This window comes from Pistacia vera, unplaced genomic scaffold (genome assembly GCF_008641045.1).
Source record: "Pistacia vera cultivar Batoury unplaced genomic scaffold, PisVer_v2 Contig1330, whole genome shotgun sequence".
NCBI classification, from domain to species: Eukaryota; Viridiplantae; Streptophyta; class Magnoliopsida; order Sapindales; family Anacardiaceae; genus Pistacia; species Pistacia vera.
Window position 1 is genome coordinate 34537 of NW_022195392.1, and position 14730 is coordinate 49266.

At 35.4% G+C, this 14730-nt stretch overlaps 2 protein-coding genes across 5 annotated transcripts; both read left to right on the forward strand.

Annotated features, from left to right (window-relative positions):
• The first annotated feature begins 656 nt into the window (after nt 1–656).
• Nucleotides 657–1191, forward strand: LOC116122386. Its single transcript, XM_031408239.1, has 2 exons — nt 657–671; nt 754–1191. Exons 1-2 carry the CDS (start codon nt 657–659, stop codon nt 1189–1191), a joined length of 453 nt encoding a protein of 150 aa, XP_031264099.1.
• A 5371-nt stretch (nt 1192–6562) lies between these two features.
• On the forward strand, nt 6563–14103 carry LOC116122389 (probably inactive leucine-rich repeat receptor-like protein kinase At2g25790). Of its 4 annotated transcripts, none has more exons than XM_031408240.1 (4): nt 6563–6670; nt 6881–6930; nt 7054–9712; nt 13545–14103. In XM_031408240.1, the coding sequence occupies exons 3-4, from the start codon at nt 7165–7167 to the stop codon at nt 13904–13906; spliced, it is 2910 nt and encodes a 969-aa protein (XP_031264100.1). In that variant the 5' UTR covers nt 6563–6670; nt 6881–6930; nt 7054–7164; the 3' UTR covers nt 13907–14103. The 4 variants fall into 4 exon arrangements, with proteins under 4 accessions (XP_031264100.1, XP_031264102.1, XP_031264101.1 ...); XM_031408242.1 differs by having other exon boundaries at nt 6895–6930; XM_031408241.1 differs by having other exon boundaries at nt 6570–6670; nt 6890–6930.
• The last annotated feature ends 627 nt before the right edge of the window (nt 14104–14730 follow it).

The window sequence follows — 14730 nt, forward strand, 5'->3', positions numbered from 1 at the left end:
TCATCCAGGAAAGCTACTCCATTTAACAAGATCATATATAGAATATAATGATCATATATCTGATTTTGAAGATTAATTGTGATGATTGATCCACACACACACACACACACACACACACACACACACATATATATATATATATATATATATATATTGCAGAGCTTAGAAACTAGCTAGCAAACATTGAACCGCAAACCTGTTACACTGATGGGGCTCGTGAATCCTCACGAGGTTAAAATCCCCATAGCTTTTAAGGGCACACATGCATGGCCTCATTAGCTTTAAATTTTTAATAACATACGTGCATGATCTTTTCCCATACCATCTCTATCACTTCCCTCTTGCTATACTATTTGCAGCACACATGCTCCTAGTGGTGCAATTTGGTCATTGATGGAGATCAAAATCAGCTCTTATCTTCAGATCTTCTGCCTGTAAAGTGCTCTTTCTGCGTTAAGATAGATAGGCCTTTATATATATATATATATATAGAATTATACTTCTGACGGATACAATAACTCCACTCTTCTTTCTCATGATTATTGCTGATATCGGTTACTTAAATGAAAATCCTATCTTGACCTAATAACGTTCATTTGATATCTTATTTGTATAAGATTGGATACAGTACACGCAACTGGAAGCATTATACAGTTATGCACTCTGCCATGGTATATAGTATTTTAATTAGTATTGCTATATTGATTGAATTCACTTGTTCTATCATTTCTAACGCTCACTCTTTCTGTCCAGAACGAGCCAAGGCTTCGGAAAGCGGTGTCTGATATTGTCTCTGAAATTGATAGGTACAAAGCATTGGAGGATCTTTCTTCTATTGATGAAGTCACTCAAGCAGAATGTGAATGCTGTGGACTTAAAGAGGATTGCACCGAACATTACATCACCAAAGTTAAGGGCTCTCATTCTGGTAGATGGGTATGCGGGCTTTGTTGCGAAGCTGTTAAAGAAAATCTGGTGCGAACTCCCAAAACAGCCATGGAAGAAGCTGTGAGTTCTCACAGGGATTTTTGCCAAAAGTTCAACACTAATAGATTAAACCCAAAGCTTTCACTTACTTCGGTAATGAGGAATATAGCGAAAAGAAATTATGAGAATAGAAACGCCAACAACTTGTCAAACTCAAAGCTGGCTCGAAGTACTAGCTGTGTTCCAAGGATCGACCTTAATTAACGAGGTTGTTTTCTGCCAAACAGGCATGTTGACCTTTAGGACTTAATTTCATACCAGCAATTGCTAAGTCCGTATTATTATTTTCTTATAAAATAACATAAACAAAGTCTTTTAATTCTCATAAAATAATCAATCTAAAGTCTTCTTATTTTCTCACAAAATATATTAATCTACCAATTAATTAAATTAGCTGGTAATAAACGATGATTATACTCTATAAATGAAGATTTTTTTTTTTTTTTCCCTTAATCTTTTTATCTTCACCTGTAGTTTATGATTTCTTTTATTCGATTTGATCCCAAAATTTTATCCAGAAAAAAAAAAAAATACAATTAATCAATGTGTTAATGCAATGAAACTCTGTGCCTGCTTTATTTTGGCAATTTCTTGTGACTGTCTGGAATTCTATACCATCGGGCTATTGGCTATGAACATATATAGGCAGCACACAGCTCCATTATAGAGGTGAAGTTAGTATTAATTTTATGATTTTCAACCGAATGGAGCTGTTCTTGAGCACCGGGCCAGGTCTAAGTCTCTAAGAGATTTATTGGCATAGGTTGGTCGTTTCGGGTTAGCTGGAAAGTAACTACTACTACTGAAGAGGTTAATGTATTTGATAAAATTTTTCTTCAGTATTCACCCTATGAAATCAAGAGATAAAGCCCCAGATGAACTAAAAAAGAATATCTTAACACTCAGATTTATATATACTTGCCATTTAAAATTAGAACTCAATCAAAATCTCTTCAGCACTTGGTTTATATACAAGTATAAAGATTAGTAGAATTACCGATTACGACGACGACAGGTTTCAAGTGAGACATGATCAGTTTCAGGCTTTCAATATTAGAATAGAAATAGTCTAAAGATTGGGCCGAGTAAATCATATAGCCACATTTGCGGTCCAATTGAATGAATATGGTGTTGTGTACATAATATTAACATCATGGCTTACGGCTTTGTATAGTTGTGGTCCTTAATTATTTAATAATGTATTAGAATTTAGAATGCAGGATTCAATGTTTATCATCGAGTGCAGATGCAATAATTGCAAAATGGACCCAAGTTCCGAATCCCCAAATCTTTTTACTAATTTAATTAACCAATTAGACTACCCCAAATTGGTGCAAAAACTCATATAGCATGCAGTTAAGTTGCACACGTGCAATATATAGACTAAACTTTTGCATTTAAAATGGACTTTCCATCTTGAAAGCGACACTGTAGTGCTAATTAACTAGGGCTCTCCGCACCAATACTTAGCCTTTGCCTTTGAGCGCAGTTAACATGGTGATGGATTGGTTAGTGAGTTGGCCAATTAACCCTTACCGTTAACTGTATCAAATGATCAAATATCAATTCTTCTGGACTACTGATCATGATCAGACGGTAGATTGAATGTATTTCCTGAACCTTGGAATTTATTTAGAAGTTTTTGTCTAAAAAAAAATTGAAAACCTTGCTAGATACATTGACCTGCAAATATATCTAAGAAAGATGAAGAGAACGTGAAATGATTAGGTTGCTGAATCAGATGACTGCAAAAGTAAACAATGAAGCCAGATTTTTCTTACGTTCAGCAGAGTATATAATTCATATATATATAAATGTAGTGGGCGCACAATATAGAATCCCGCAGTACTGCAGAAACCATTAAAGTATTTATGTAAGAATACAGTGTATTCAAAATCAATCATTCATCAATTGTTGTACAAGAAGAATAAAAAAAGGCTAGAGCAAACAACCAGTAGTGGCCGCATGCCACAAGTCGACTCCTCACTTTTTCTCTATAATTCCCCTATGTGTTCATATATATATTTATAAGGATTTGGTGCAATCTTCATCAACAAATGAGAACGAATGAGTTTGATGGGTTTCATGTGCATGGTGGTAATGAAGAGATAATTGACTATGGTTCTGTCCCTTTTTGAAGATGTTAAAAAGCCACAACTTTGAATCAATTAATGCATGACACCAGTTACGCCATGTGAGGCTCAATTTGGCTCACTAACCTAGCTAATATCAACCGATGTTACAATCTGAGTGGACCCTGACGCCCGACATTTAAAGATCAATAATTCATTGAAAGTTTTTTCTTTCAGAAAAGAAACATATAAGGGAGTGCATGCATACCGATGCTCCTGTTAATAGTCCGATCTCAACTAATTTTATAAGTAGATTTTTTTTAAAAAGAAGTTTAAAGCTTACTGATTGATCTGGGCCACTAACTAAGAACACAAAAACCCTACAAATTTCAAAAGAGATAGAGACCCTCATTCAAGGGAAATGGGTCGGCAATACGTCAGTCATACCTCATTGCATTAACAGGAAAAAGAGAATATTAATTAAGGAAATAATATGAAGAGATCAGGAAAAGTATAAAATGAAAAGTGTGATATTAATTAGTATAAGTACAATGGAAGCGCTAACCCTAGTTTTGGACGGTAATGCTCTTTACAGCATATTTATTTGCATCCATAAATAAACTTTGTAATACAATCTTTAGGATGAAATGAATCCGCCTAGCTAGCTCGACAAATCGCATATACTAATTGTATTAGTTTATAAAATTCATTTAAGAGTGGGAATAATCTATCGTGACATATAAAATATTTGGTTCTGATAGATATGGCACATCATGAGCAGTGGATGACAGAACGTTCATTTGACAAAAATTTGGCATGATATAAAATGATCAACCCTTGTCGTCAATCAAGTTCAATTAGTCAAATTAATTACACAATTTTGTTTATTAAATGTCGTTGAACAAATAGAATTTGTCCAAGTTTAATTTAACTTATATGTCCAACCATATTAATGTCAACTCATCCTCTTCCGTTGCTATAAAATTTGTTTTGCTCGTTGTTTTTGAGAATAGTTTAGCTATAAATCCAAACTTACACGTTATAAAATATATATTATGTTCCCAAGAATAATATATACATTACAACTCTTTGACTTTGAATATGTACGAAAAATAATTTTCAAAATATGTTTTATGCAAACAATTCTTAACCAATCAAAAATTATATTACAATTTCAGCTATGCAAGCTTGTGTATTATTATCCCAACGAAAAAACCATTCTGTGAACTGCATTTTAAAAGCACGTCTGGGAGATATGCTTACTGAATCTGACTATGATATTTCAAGCTCTGGTTGTGTGTGATTATTGTAACCGAGCAATTTCAAGACCCCAATTATATATGTTCCCTTCTATGTAAGTAAGTGGCTAGGAGCAGTCTTCGTCAAATAGAAGCCTTACTACCTAACGCTTTTGGAAGGTAAAACTAGTATAGCTAATTAGTATTCGAAGGCTTCCCTCTCTCAAAAATATATAAATAAATAAAAAGGAAAGGAAAACTCGAAAGAGTCTTGTTTAATCTTAAACATTATGTAGTAAGATCCTAAAATCTTGTTTTATATGGTGGATGAAACAAAAACAGGGGAATAAAGGGGGACAGAATAATTTTCGAGCAACTGTTCTTTCTTTTTATTCTTTTTTTACTTTCTTTGATTAGCTTCTATATGTAGGGAAAAATGTTATTTAGTGGAAACTATTTGTCTCGCTTTTCATTTACTTAATGGTCTAACCTCTACCTAAATTGGTCTGGCTAACCATATCTTGAGATCATTTTCTTATATATATATATATATATATACCCATTTATCCTCTTATTTTACCTTAGAATAATTAGAGTTATGGATTCCTAATGGCAACTTTGAGTGATGAATATAGTGGAACAATATCAAACTCTAAAAGGTAGAATATTATAGAAAATTTGGAAAGAAAATAGAATAATTAATAATGTTGCATTCTTCAAGGTGTTCTTTAGGACAGAAAAGTAGTTTAAAATAATATAAGAAATGCAAATAGGTAGATTTTTGTATTATATCAAATGTAAAACTCTGTCCTGGGTTGTCAACAACTAATAGAGAGATATATACTACAAATAATGTGTATACTATCAATATCATGAGAAAGCAGGCTTTAAAAGGAGTGGGGATGAAGTGGGCGTGGATGGCTAATGAGGCTAAGTATATAAGAGTGTAAAACCCTAGAAAATGGAGATGAAGAAAGCATGCCGGGTGTGACAAAGACCACACACTGTATATTCCTTCGAGAAAGAGATCGTGGGTCCGTTTTAGAATTACAGTGAGAAAGTATGCGCACGAGAGAGCATTAGTGTAACGTAAAGACACTCCACTTTCTCTCTCTCTTTCTTCTTTATTCAGCCTTTTTTCATAAATTCCACACTCTTTCTTCTCCTTCCTTCCTTTTTGCCCTTATTTGTAACGTAACTCCTTCAGTATGTTTGTACTCTTTCTCTACTCAGAAGGAGAATCCAAGATGATGATCATTTCATTTAAACAGTCCAAATGAAAGGGTTTCAAATTTTATTTATTGCTTTTACATGCATGCCCTCTCTCAGTTTTCTCTGCAAACCCCATGTCAGTTTTTAACCTTTTTATCTGAATATATGCTTATTGTTGGGCAAAAAGTAAGTTGAACAGAATAATCTGAATCAATAATTCGTCATAATTTCGTCTGACAAAGTATTATAAATAAATAATGACAACACATTTGCTCGATGCTTTAATAATTAGTAAATACCAAACAATTCTTAATTATACCAAAGCTTTATTTAATTTAAGTATGGTTTTATTATTAGTTATAAAATATGGTGTCTATAATTATATATCCTCTTAAGATGACTACATGTAAATATAATGTTATCCTTTAACAAGACATGAATTCTACTTTTCATTATATTGTTCGGATACACCAGTTGCTACTATCATTGTAATTAATTAATATGGTTTTTGTAAGGTAAAGAATATGTCAGATTGTCGTTCAACCACCCTTGGATGGTCGAGTGGTTGAATAAAAACTCTTGGGATATTATCCAAGAGTCTTGAGTTTGATTCACCTTTATTGCTAATAAGGATGACCACTAGAAGTTTATCCGGTTATTAACTTTAAGGTCTCAAGAATAAATTGAAGTACACATAAGCTGACCCTGACATTTAGGTAAAAAAAAAAGAATATGTCACAGTGAATTATAGCAAAGATAGATAGAGATAAATATCGAACTTTCAAACTAAATTTTTCAACGGTTACAGAAATCCTTGTCAATATCCAAAGCCAGTCAAAAGAGCATGTTGGTAATATCCAGCATAATCAATCCTTTCCAACATCTGTCCCTGTTTCCCTTTCAATCGTTCTTGTTCAAACATCAGTCAAGTTGCCACTTTCGTAAATAACTCTAAACTCCATGCCCATTTTCATACCCTTTAAACCACCATCTATTTATACACTTGGTTCTCTCACTCTATCACCCTTAACCTCAATAGTTCAAAACAAAAGTTCAAAAAACTACTCCCCCTTTGCTAACTTCTTCACTTTCAAGCCAGTTTTCCTTGTAACAAAAACCCCGTGAACTCTTAAATTACACTACTTTAATTATGATATTTAGGTGCGTTACTAGACGTTTTACCTAAATTTATCATTACTGTTTTGGATTTACATTCTTTCTGTTAATCAAAAGTGTTCATGTAAACCATATTTTTTCAGTCTCGCCACTCATCATGACCGTTTCGATGCTGTTTGCTTATTGATGAAGTTTTAATATTATGCATATATAACTACGTCAATTTAATTTTGCTGGTTCAATGATTTGATGCAGGAATATTAGTAAAGGTTCCTGATTGGAGTTTAAATCCATGCAATTATAGTGTAAGTATATTGGTTTCCTTGTTCAGATTATTCATTCTCTAGTTTAATTTTGTTATTTATATCATATATATTAATTATAGAAAGTTGTGTTTAGTTTCACTTTTTCTACTGCCTTTTGAACAGCTTGGGATCCGAGGAAGTAAAGCCAGATCATCTTTGGTGGAGACAGAGCAATCTTAAAACACTAAATCCCTGAAAAAAACCTCTCTAGATGTTATAGATATTCATCTCGATATGGCCAAGACCGGACTTAAAACATGTCCCAAATTATTGTTCATGTTCATTACGTTGTTGTTCTTGAATTCTCACATTTCTCATGGTGCTGAACTTGAGATTCTCTTGTCCTTCAAATCTTCGATCAACGACCCTTTTCACTTCCTTTTCAACTGGAATTCCTCTTTTAGTGTTTGCGAGTGGCATGGTATCACTTGCAAAAACTCTTCTCATGTCTATAAAGTCGAGCTTCCTGCAAAAAATATTTCTGGAAAAATTTCCTCATCACTCTTTCATTTGCCATATGTGGAAAGTATCGATCTCTCAAGCAATCAGCTTTCTGGGGGATTTCCCAGTGACATATTCTCTTCCTCTCCACTTCAGCACCTCAATCTTAGTAACAACAACTTCACTGGTCCAGTTCCAGGCGGTTCAATCTCGCGCCTTCAAATATTGGATCTATCCAACAACATGCTTTCTGGGAAAATTCCACCAGAGTTCGGATTCTTTTCTGGTTTAAAAGTTCTTGATCTTGGTGGAAATGTTTTGGTGGGGAGAATTCCAATTTCAATAAGGAATATCACTTCTCTGGAATTCTTGACTTTGTCTTCAAACCAGTTAGTTGGGCCAATCCCGCCGGAATTAGGCCAACTGAGGAGCCTTAAATGGATTTACTTGGGATATAACAATCTTTCCGGTGAAATTCCAAAAGAAATAGGTCATTTAACTTCTTTGAATCATCTTGATCTTGTTTACAACAATCTCACAGGACAAATACCTTCTTCCTTTGGAAATCTCACCAATCTTCAGTACCTGTTTCTCTACCAAAATAAGTTAACCGGTTCAATTCCTATATCCATTTCTGGCCTCAAAAGTCTAGTTTCCCTTGATCTCAGCGACAATTATTTGTCCGGTGAGATCCCAGAACTCGTTGGTCAATTGCAAAACTTGGAGATCCTTCATCTTTTCTCCAACAACTTCACCGGGAAAATCCCAAATGCTTTAGCTTCCTTACCACGTCTGCAAGTCCTTCAATTGTGGTCAAACCAGTTGTCAGGTCCGATTCCTAGCAATCTTGGAAAACATAATAATCTCACTATACTTGACCTTTCAACCAATTTTCTCACCGGAAAGATACCTGAGACAATTTGTAATTCCGGTAATCTTTTTAAGCTCATCCTCTTTTCGAATTCATTGGATGGTGAAATCCCAGAAACTTTAAGTACTTGCAAAAGCTTGCGGCGAGTGCGTCTTCAAAATAACAGTCTCTCCGGTCAATTACCATCGGAATTCACCAGGCTGCCGCTCGTATATTTCTTGGATATTTCAGGAAACAATCTCTCTGGAAGCATCGGGGAGCGAAAATGGGACATGCCGTCGCTTGAAATGTTGAATTTGGCAGGAAACAAATTCTCCGGAAACTTGCCCGGTTCATTTGGCAGTGACAAGCTCGAGAACGTGGACTTATCTGAAAATGAATTTTCAGGTACTATTCCTCGGAGTTATGGGAACTTATCTGAGCTAATGCAGTTGAAGCTTAGCAAAAACAAGCTGACCGGTGAAATCCCTGAGGAATTATCTTCATGCAAGAAGCTCGTGAGTCTAGACCTTAGCCACAACCAGCTCAGTGGCCAAATCCCTGCCAGTTTATCCGATATGTCAGTTCTCGGCCAGCTTGATTTATCGGAAAATCAATTGTGCGGAGAGATTCCGCAAAATCTAGGGAACGTAGAATCACTTGTTCAAGTGAATATTTCTTACAACCATCTTCATGGTAGTCTACCGTCTACTGGAGCTTTTCTTGCTATAAATGCAAGTGCAGTTGCAGGAAACGATCTTTGCGGCAGCGATAGTCCATCTGGTTTACCACCATGCAAACGGAATAAGAGTCCCACCTTGTGGTTTGTTGTTGCTTGCTTTCTTGTTGCCTTAGCGCTGCTTGCTCTTGCTGCTTTTGTTGTTGTGTTCATTCGAGGAAAGAAAATTTTGGAGCTAAAGCGAGTGGAAAGTGAAGATGGGATATGCGAAATGCAATTCTTTAATTCCAAGATTGCCAAGTCATTAACAATAAATGAGATTATATCGTCCACCAAAGAAGAAAATCTCATTTCAAGAGGCCACAAAGGGATTTCGTCATACAAATTTAGATCCTCAGCAAGTGACATGCAATTCGTTGTGAAGAAACTCGTTGATGTAAACTCAGTTACGTCAAGTTTTTGGTCGGATATCTCAGAATTCGGGAAGCTTCGGCATCCAAACATCGTCAAGTTAAGTGGAATATGCCGATCTGACAAGGCTGCCTACTTGGTTTATGAGTACCTCGAAGGTAAAAACTTAAGTGAAATTGTTCGAAATTTAAGTTGGGAAAGGCGACAAAAAATTGCCATAGGAATCTCAAAAGCACTACGGTTCTTGCATTGTTATTGTACCCCAATTATTGTGGTTGGTGAAGTGTCACCGGAGAAAGTGATTGTCGACGGAAAAGACGAACCGCTCCTGAGGTTGAGTCTTCCCGGTCTAGAATGTAAGGACAGAAAGAGCTTTATCTCTTCCGGCTACGTTGGGCCAGGTAAAATTATAAGACCTTTGTTAATTGTTGTAGAATAATTAGGTAAATGTCTAATATTTTCCTAGGTAATTGTGGAAATAATAATTGTCATGACTGCATGGTCCAGACATTATATATACTGTGGTAGAATTCACATAATTATGTTTCGTAAATTATTTGTAATCATGTGAACGTACCATGTGGCATTCGAAAAAATCATAAAACATTCATTATTAGTCAACCTTAAATTATGAAATATTATATCCGGTTCACACACTTTATGTCAAAAATATTCTCTGTGATCATACAATATTAAGAGATTAATTAAAATTTAAAACACATTAATCAATTGATTTGATGCAGGAATATTAGTAAAGGTTCCTGATTGGAGTTTAAATCCATGCAATTATAGTGTAAGTATATTGGTTTCCTTGTTCAGATTATTCATTCTCTAGTTTAATTTTGTTATTTATATCATATATATTAATTATAGAAAGTTGTGTTTAGTTTCACTTTTTCTACTGCCTTTTGAACAGCTTGGGATCCGAGGAAGTAAAGCCAGATCATCTTTGGTGGAGACAGAGCAATCTTAAAACACTAAATCCCTGAAAAAAACCTCTCTATATGTTATAGATATTCATCTCGATATGGCCAAGACCGGACTTAAAACATGTCCCAAATTATTGTTCATGTTCATTACGTTGTTGTTCTTGAATTCTCACATTTCTCATGGTGCTGAACTTGAGATTCTCTTGTCCTTCAAATCTTCGATCAACGACCCTTTTCACTTCCTTTTCAACTGGAATTCCTCTTTTAGTGTTTGCGAGTGGCATGGTATCACTTGCAAAAACTCTTCTCATGTCTATAAAGTCGAGCTTCCTGCAAAAAATATTTCTGGAAAAATTTCCTCATCACTCTTTCATTTGCCATATGTGGAAAGTATCGATCTCTCAAGCAATCAGCTTTCTGGGGGAGTTCCCAGTGACATATTCTCTTCCTCTCCACTTCAGCACCTCAATCTTAGTAACAACAACTTCACTGGTCCAGTTCCAGGCGGTTCAATCTCGCGCCTTCAAATATTGGATCTATCCAACAACATGCTTTCTGGGAAAATTCCACCAGAGTTCGGATTCTTTTCTGGTTTAAAAGTTCTTGATCTTGGTGGAAATGTTTTGGTGGGGAGAATTCCAATTTCAATAAGGAATATCACTTCTCTGGAATTCTTGACTTTGTCTTCAAACCAGTTAGTTGGGCCAATCCCGCCGGAATTAGGCCAACTGAGGAGCCTTAAATGGATTTACTTGGGATATAACAATCTTTCCGGTGAAATTCCAAAAGAAATAGGTCATTTAACTTCTTTGAATCATCTTGATCTTGTTTACAACAATCTCACAGGACAAATACCTTCTTCCTTTGGAAATCTCACCAATCTTCAGTACCTGTTTCTCTACCAAAATAAGTTAACCGGTTCAATTCCTATATCCATTTCTGGCCTCAAAAGTCTAGTTTCCCTTGATCTCAGCGACAATTATTTGTCCGGTGAGATCCCAGAACTCGTTGGTCAATTGCAAAACTTGGAGATCCTTCATCTTTTCTCCAACAACTTCACCGGGAAAATCCCAAATGCTTTAGCTTCCTTACCACGTCTGCAAGTCCTTCAATTGTGGTCAAACCAGTTGTCAGGTCCGATTCCTAGCAATCTTGGAAAACATAATAATCTCACTATACTTGACCTTTCAACCAATTTTCTCACCGGAAAGATACCTGAGACAATTTGTAATTCCGGTAATCTTTTTAAGCTCATCCTCTTTTCGAATTCATTGGATGGTGAAATCCCAGAAACTTTAAGTACTTGCAAAAGCTTGCGGCGAGTGCGTCTTCAAAATAACAGTCTCTCCGGTCAATTACCATCGGAATTCACCAGGCTGCCGCTCGTATATTTCTTGGATATTTCAGGAAACAATCTCTCTGGAAGCATCGGGGAGCGAAAATGGGACATGCCGTCGCTTGAAATGTTGAATTTGGCAGGAAACAAATTCTCCGGAAACTTGCCCGGTTCATTTGGCAGTGACAAGCTCGAGAACGTGGACTTATCTGAAAATGAATTTTCAGGTACTATTCCTCGGAGTTATGGGAACTTATCTGAGCTAATGCAGTTGAAGCTTAGCAAAAACAAGCTGACCGGTGAAATCCCTGAGGAATTATCTTCATGCAAGAAGCTCGTGAGTCTAGACCTTAGCCACAACCAGCTCAGTGGCCAAATCCCTGCCAGTTTATCCGATATGTCAGTTCTCGGCCAGCTTGATTTATCGGAAAATCAATTGTGCGGAGAGATTCCGCAAAATCTAGGGAACGTAGAATCACTTGTTCAAGTGAATATTTCTTACAACCATCTTCATGGTAGTCTACCGTCTACTGGAGCTTTTCTTGCTATAAATGCAAGTGCAGTTGCAGGAAACGATCTTTGCGGCAGCGATAGTCCATCTGGTTTACCACCATGCAAACGGAATAAGAGTCCCACCTTGTGGTTTGTTGTTGCTTGCTTTCTTGTTGCCTTAGCGCTGCTTGCTCTTGCTGCTTTTGTTGTTGTGTTCATTCGAGGAAAGAAAATTTTGGAGCTAAAGCGAGTGGAAAGTGAAGATGGGATATGCGAAATGCAATTCTTTAATTCCAAGATTGCCAAGTCATTAACAATAAATGAGATTATATCGTCCACCAAAGAAGAAAATCTCATTTCAAGAGGCCACAAAGGGATTTCGTCATACAAATTTAGATCCTCAGCAAGTGACATGCAATTCGTTGTGAAGAAACTCGTTGATGTAAACTCAGTTACGTCAAGTTTTTGGTCGGATATCTCAGAATTCGGGAAGCTTCGGCATCCAAACATCGTCAAGTTAAGTGGAATATGCCGATCTGACAAGGCTGCCTACTTGGTTTATGAGTACCTCGAAGGTAAAAACTTAAGTGAAATTGTTCGAAATTTAAGTTGGGAAAGGCGACAAAAAATTGCCATAGGAATCTCAAAAGCACTACGGTTCTTGCATTGTTATTGTACCCCAAGTATTGTGGTTGGTGAAGTGTCACCGGAGAAAGTGATTGTCGACGGAAAAGACGAACCGCTCCTGAGTTTGAGTCTTCCCGGTCTAGAATGTACGGACAGAAAGAGCATTATCTCTTCCGGCTACGTTGGGCCAGGTAAAATTATAAGACCTTTGTTAATTGTTGTAGAATAATTAGGTAAATGTCTAATATTTTCCTAGGTAATTGTGGAAATAATAATTGTCATGACTGCATGGTCCAGACATCATATATACTGTGGTAGAATTCACAAAATTATGTTTCGTAAATTATTTGTAATCATGTGAACGTACCATGTGGCATTCGAAAAAGATTTTTCCGCGCATAAAACATTCATTATTAGTCAACCTTAAATTATGAAATATTATATCCGGTTCACACACTTTATGTCAAAAATATTCTCTGTGATCATACAATATTAAGAGATTAATTAAAATTTAAAACACATTAATTAAGAGATTATTGCAGTGGAAGTTTTTTTTTTTTTTTTCGTGGTCATGTGTTTGTTTCTTGTTTATAAAACAAAAGGTTAGTAGGACATTTCCTTTACTAAAAAGCTGAAAGCAATAGGTAATATTAATATATAGAAGTACATATTATTCTTCCTTCCCCTTAAAATATAAATGGAATCTTGGCCTTTCATTATGCTGTTTTGAAATCTGAGTAGTATGATTTTACCAGGCATTATTCTATTAACCATGCATTAATACACATTATCAAACGATCATGATCATGTATACTAATTGTTGTTTTCTAAAATTGTTTGTGTTGGTAGAAACTAAAGAAACCAAACAAATTACTGAAAAAGGTGATATCTATGGGTTTGGTCTCATCCTCATTGAACTATTGACGGGAAAAAGTCCTGCCGATGCTGAGTTTGGCGTACACGAGAGCATAGTAGAGTGGGCACGGTATTGCTACTCAGATTGTCATCTAGACATGTGGGTTGATCCGATGATCAGAGAACACTTGTCAACAAAGCAGAATGAAATTGTTGAGACGATGAATTTAGCTCTTCATTGCACCGCCGGCGACCCCACGGCTCGACCATGTGCAAGTGAAGTAACCAAGACCCTAGAGTCTAGTTTCAGGAGAAGTCCCTGTGTCTCAAGCTTAAAATTTTCTTCACCTATTTAGTTTTGTATTATGATTTTGTTTACCCTCTTTTTTTATGTTTATTTTATTTTTATTTTTTTAGTTTTGGTTTTTTTTTTTTTTTTTAATATAATTGAGGTGTTAAATGATTGTCACTCAAATGTTTTGTTTGATGGTATGCTGAGTACATACTACTACTGAGTGTAAAAATGTAGATAAATTAAATGCCATAGTATGAATTACAGTTATTATAACTCTTATTATCTTCCTCTTTTACTGAGCAAATCATAACAAAAATAATTATGACTTATAATTAGCATTTTTTACCCTACAATAATTGCAATCCAGAACTATTAAAATGGAATTTTCAAGAAATTAATGAGATATAATCAAGCAGATGGGCTATATTATTATGAAATATTAGATCGATCGATGTTATAATAACCTAATCCTTCCCCAGCTGGAAGTAATCATCGTAATAAAATCACACAATAATTCAAAGTAAAATTTTTTATTTTAAGTAATAATAAAAGACTACATAAAATGAAATCAGAGAATTTATGAATATTTTCTTTTAGGAAAATCAATCACACCCGTCAGGTTTTCTTTATTTATTATCATGAAAAATAAGATTGCTGCATACCCCCTTTGAGATTCATTTCAAAATAATACATAGAAGAATCATCAGTTTTTCTCTCTCTAATAATTTAGGCACTTGTTACAAAAAATATTTTTTCTTCTAATGTAGCCATGAGCTGAACCAGAATATGCGTCAGGGAGAATCGTTTCTAATTTTATGAAACCAAGTGAGTGGATATCCCATTTTAGGAAGAGTACTACAGAGTGAGATGATCAGTTTCCAGCAA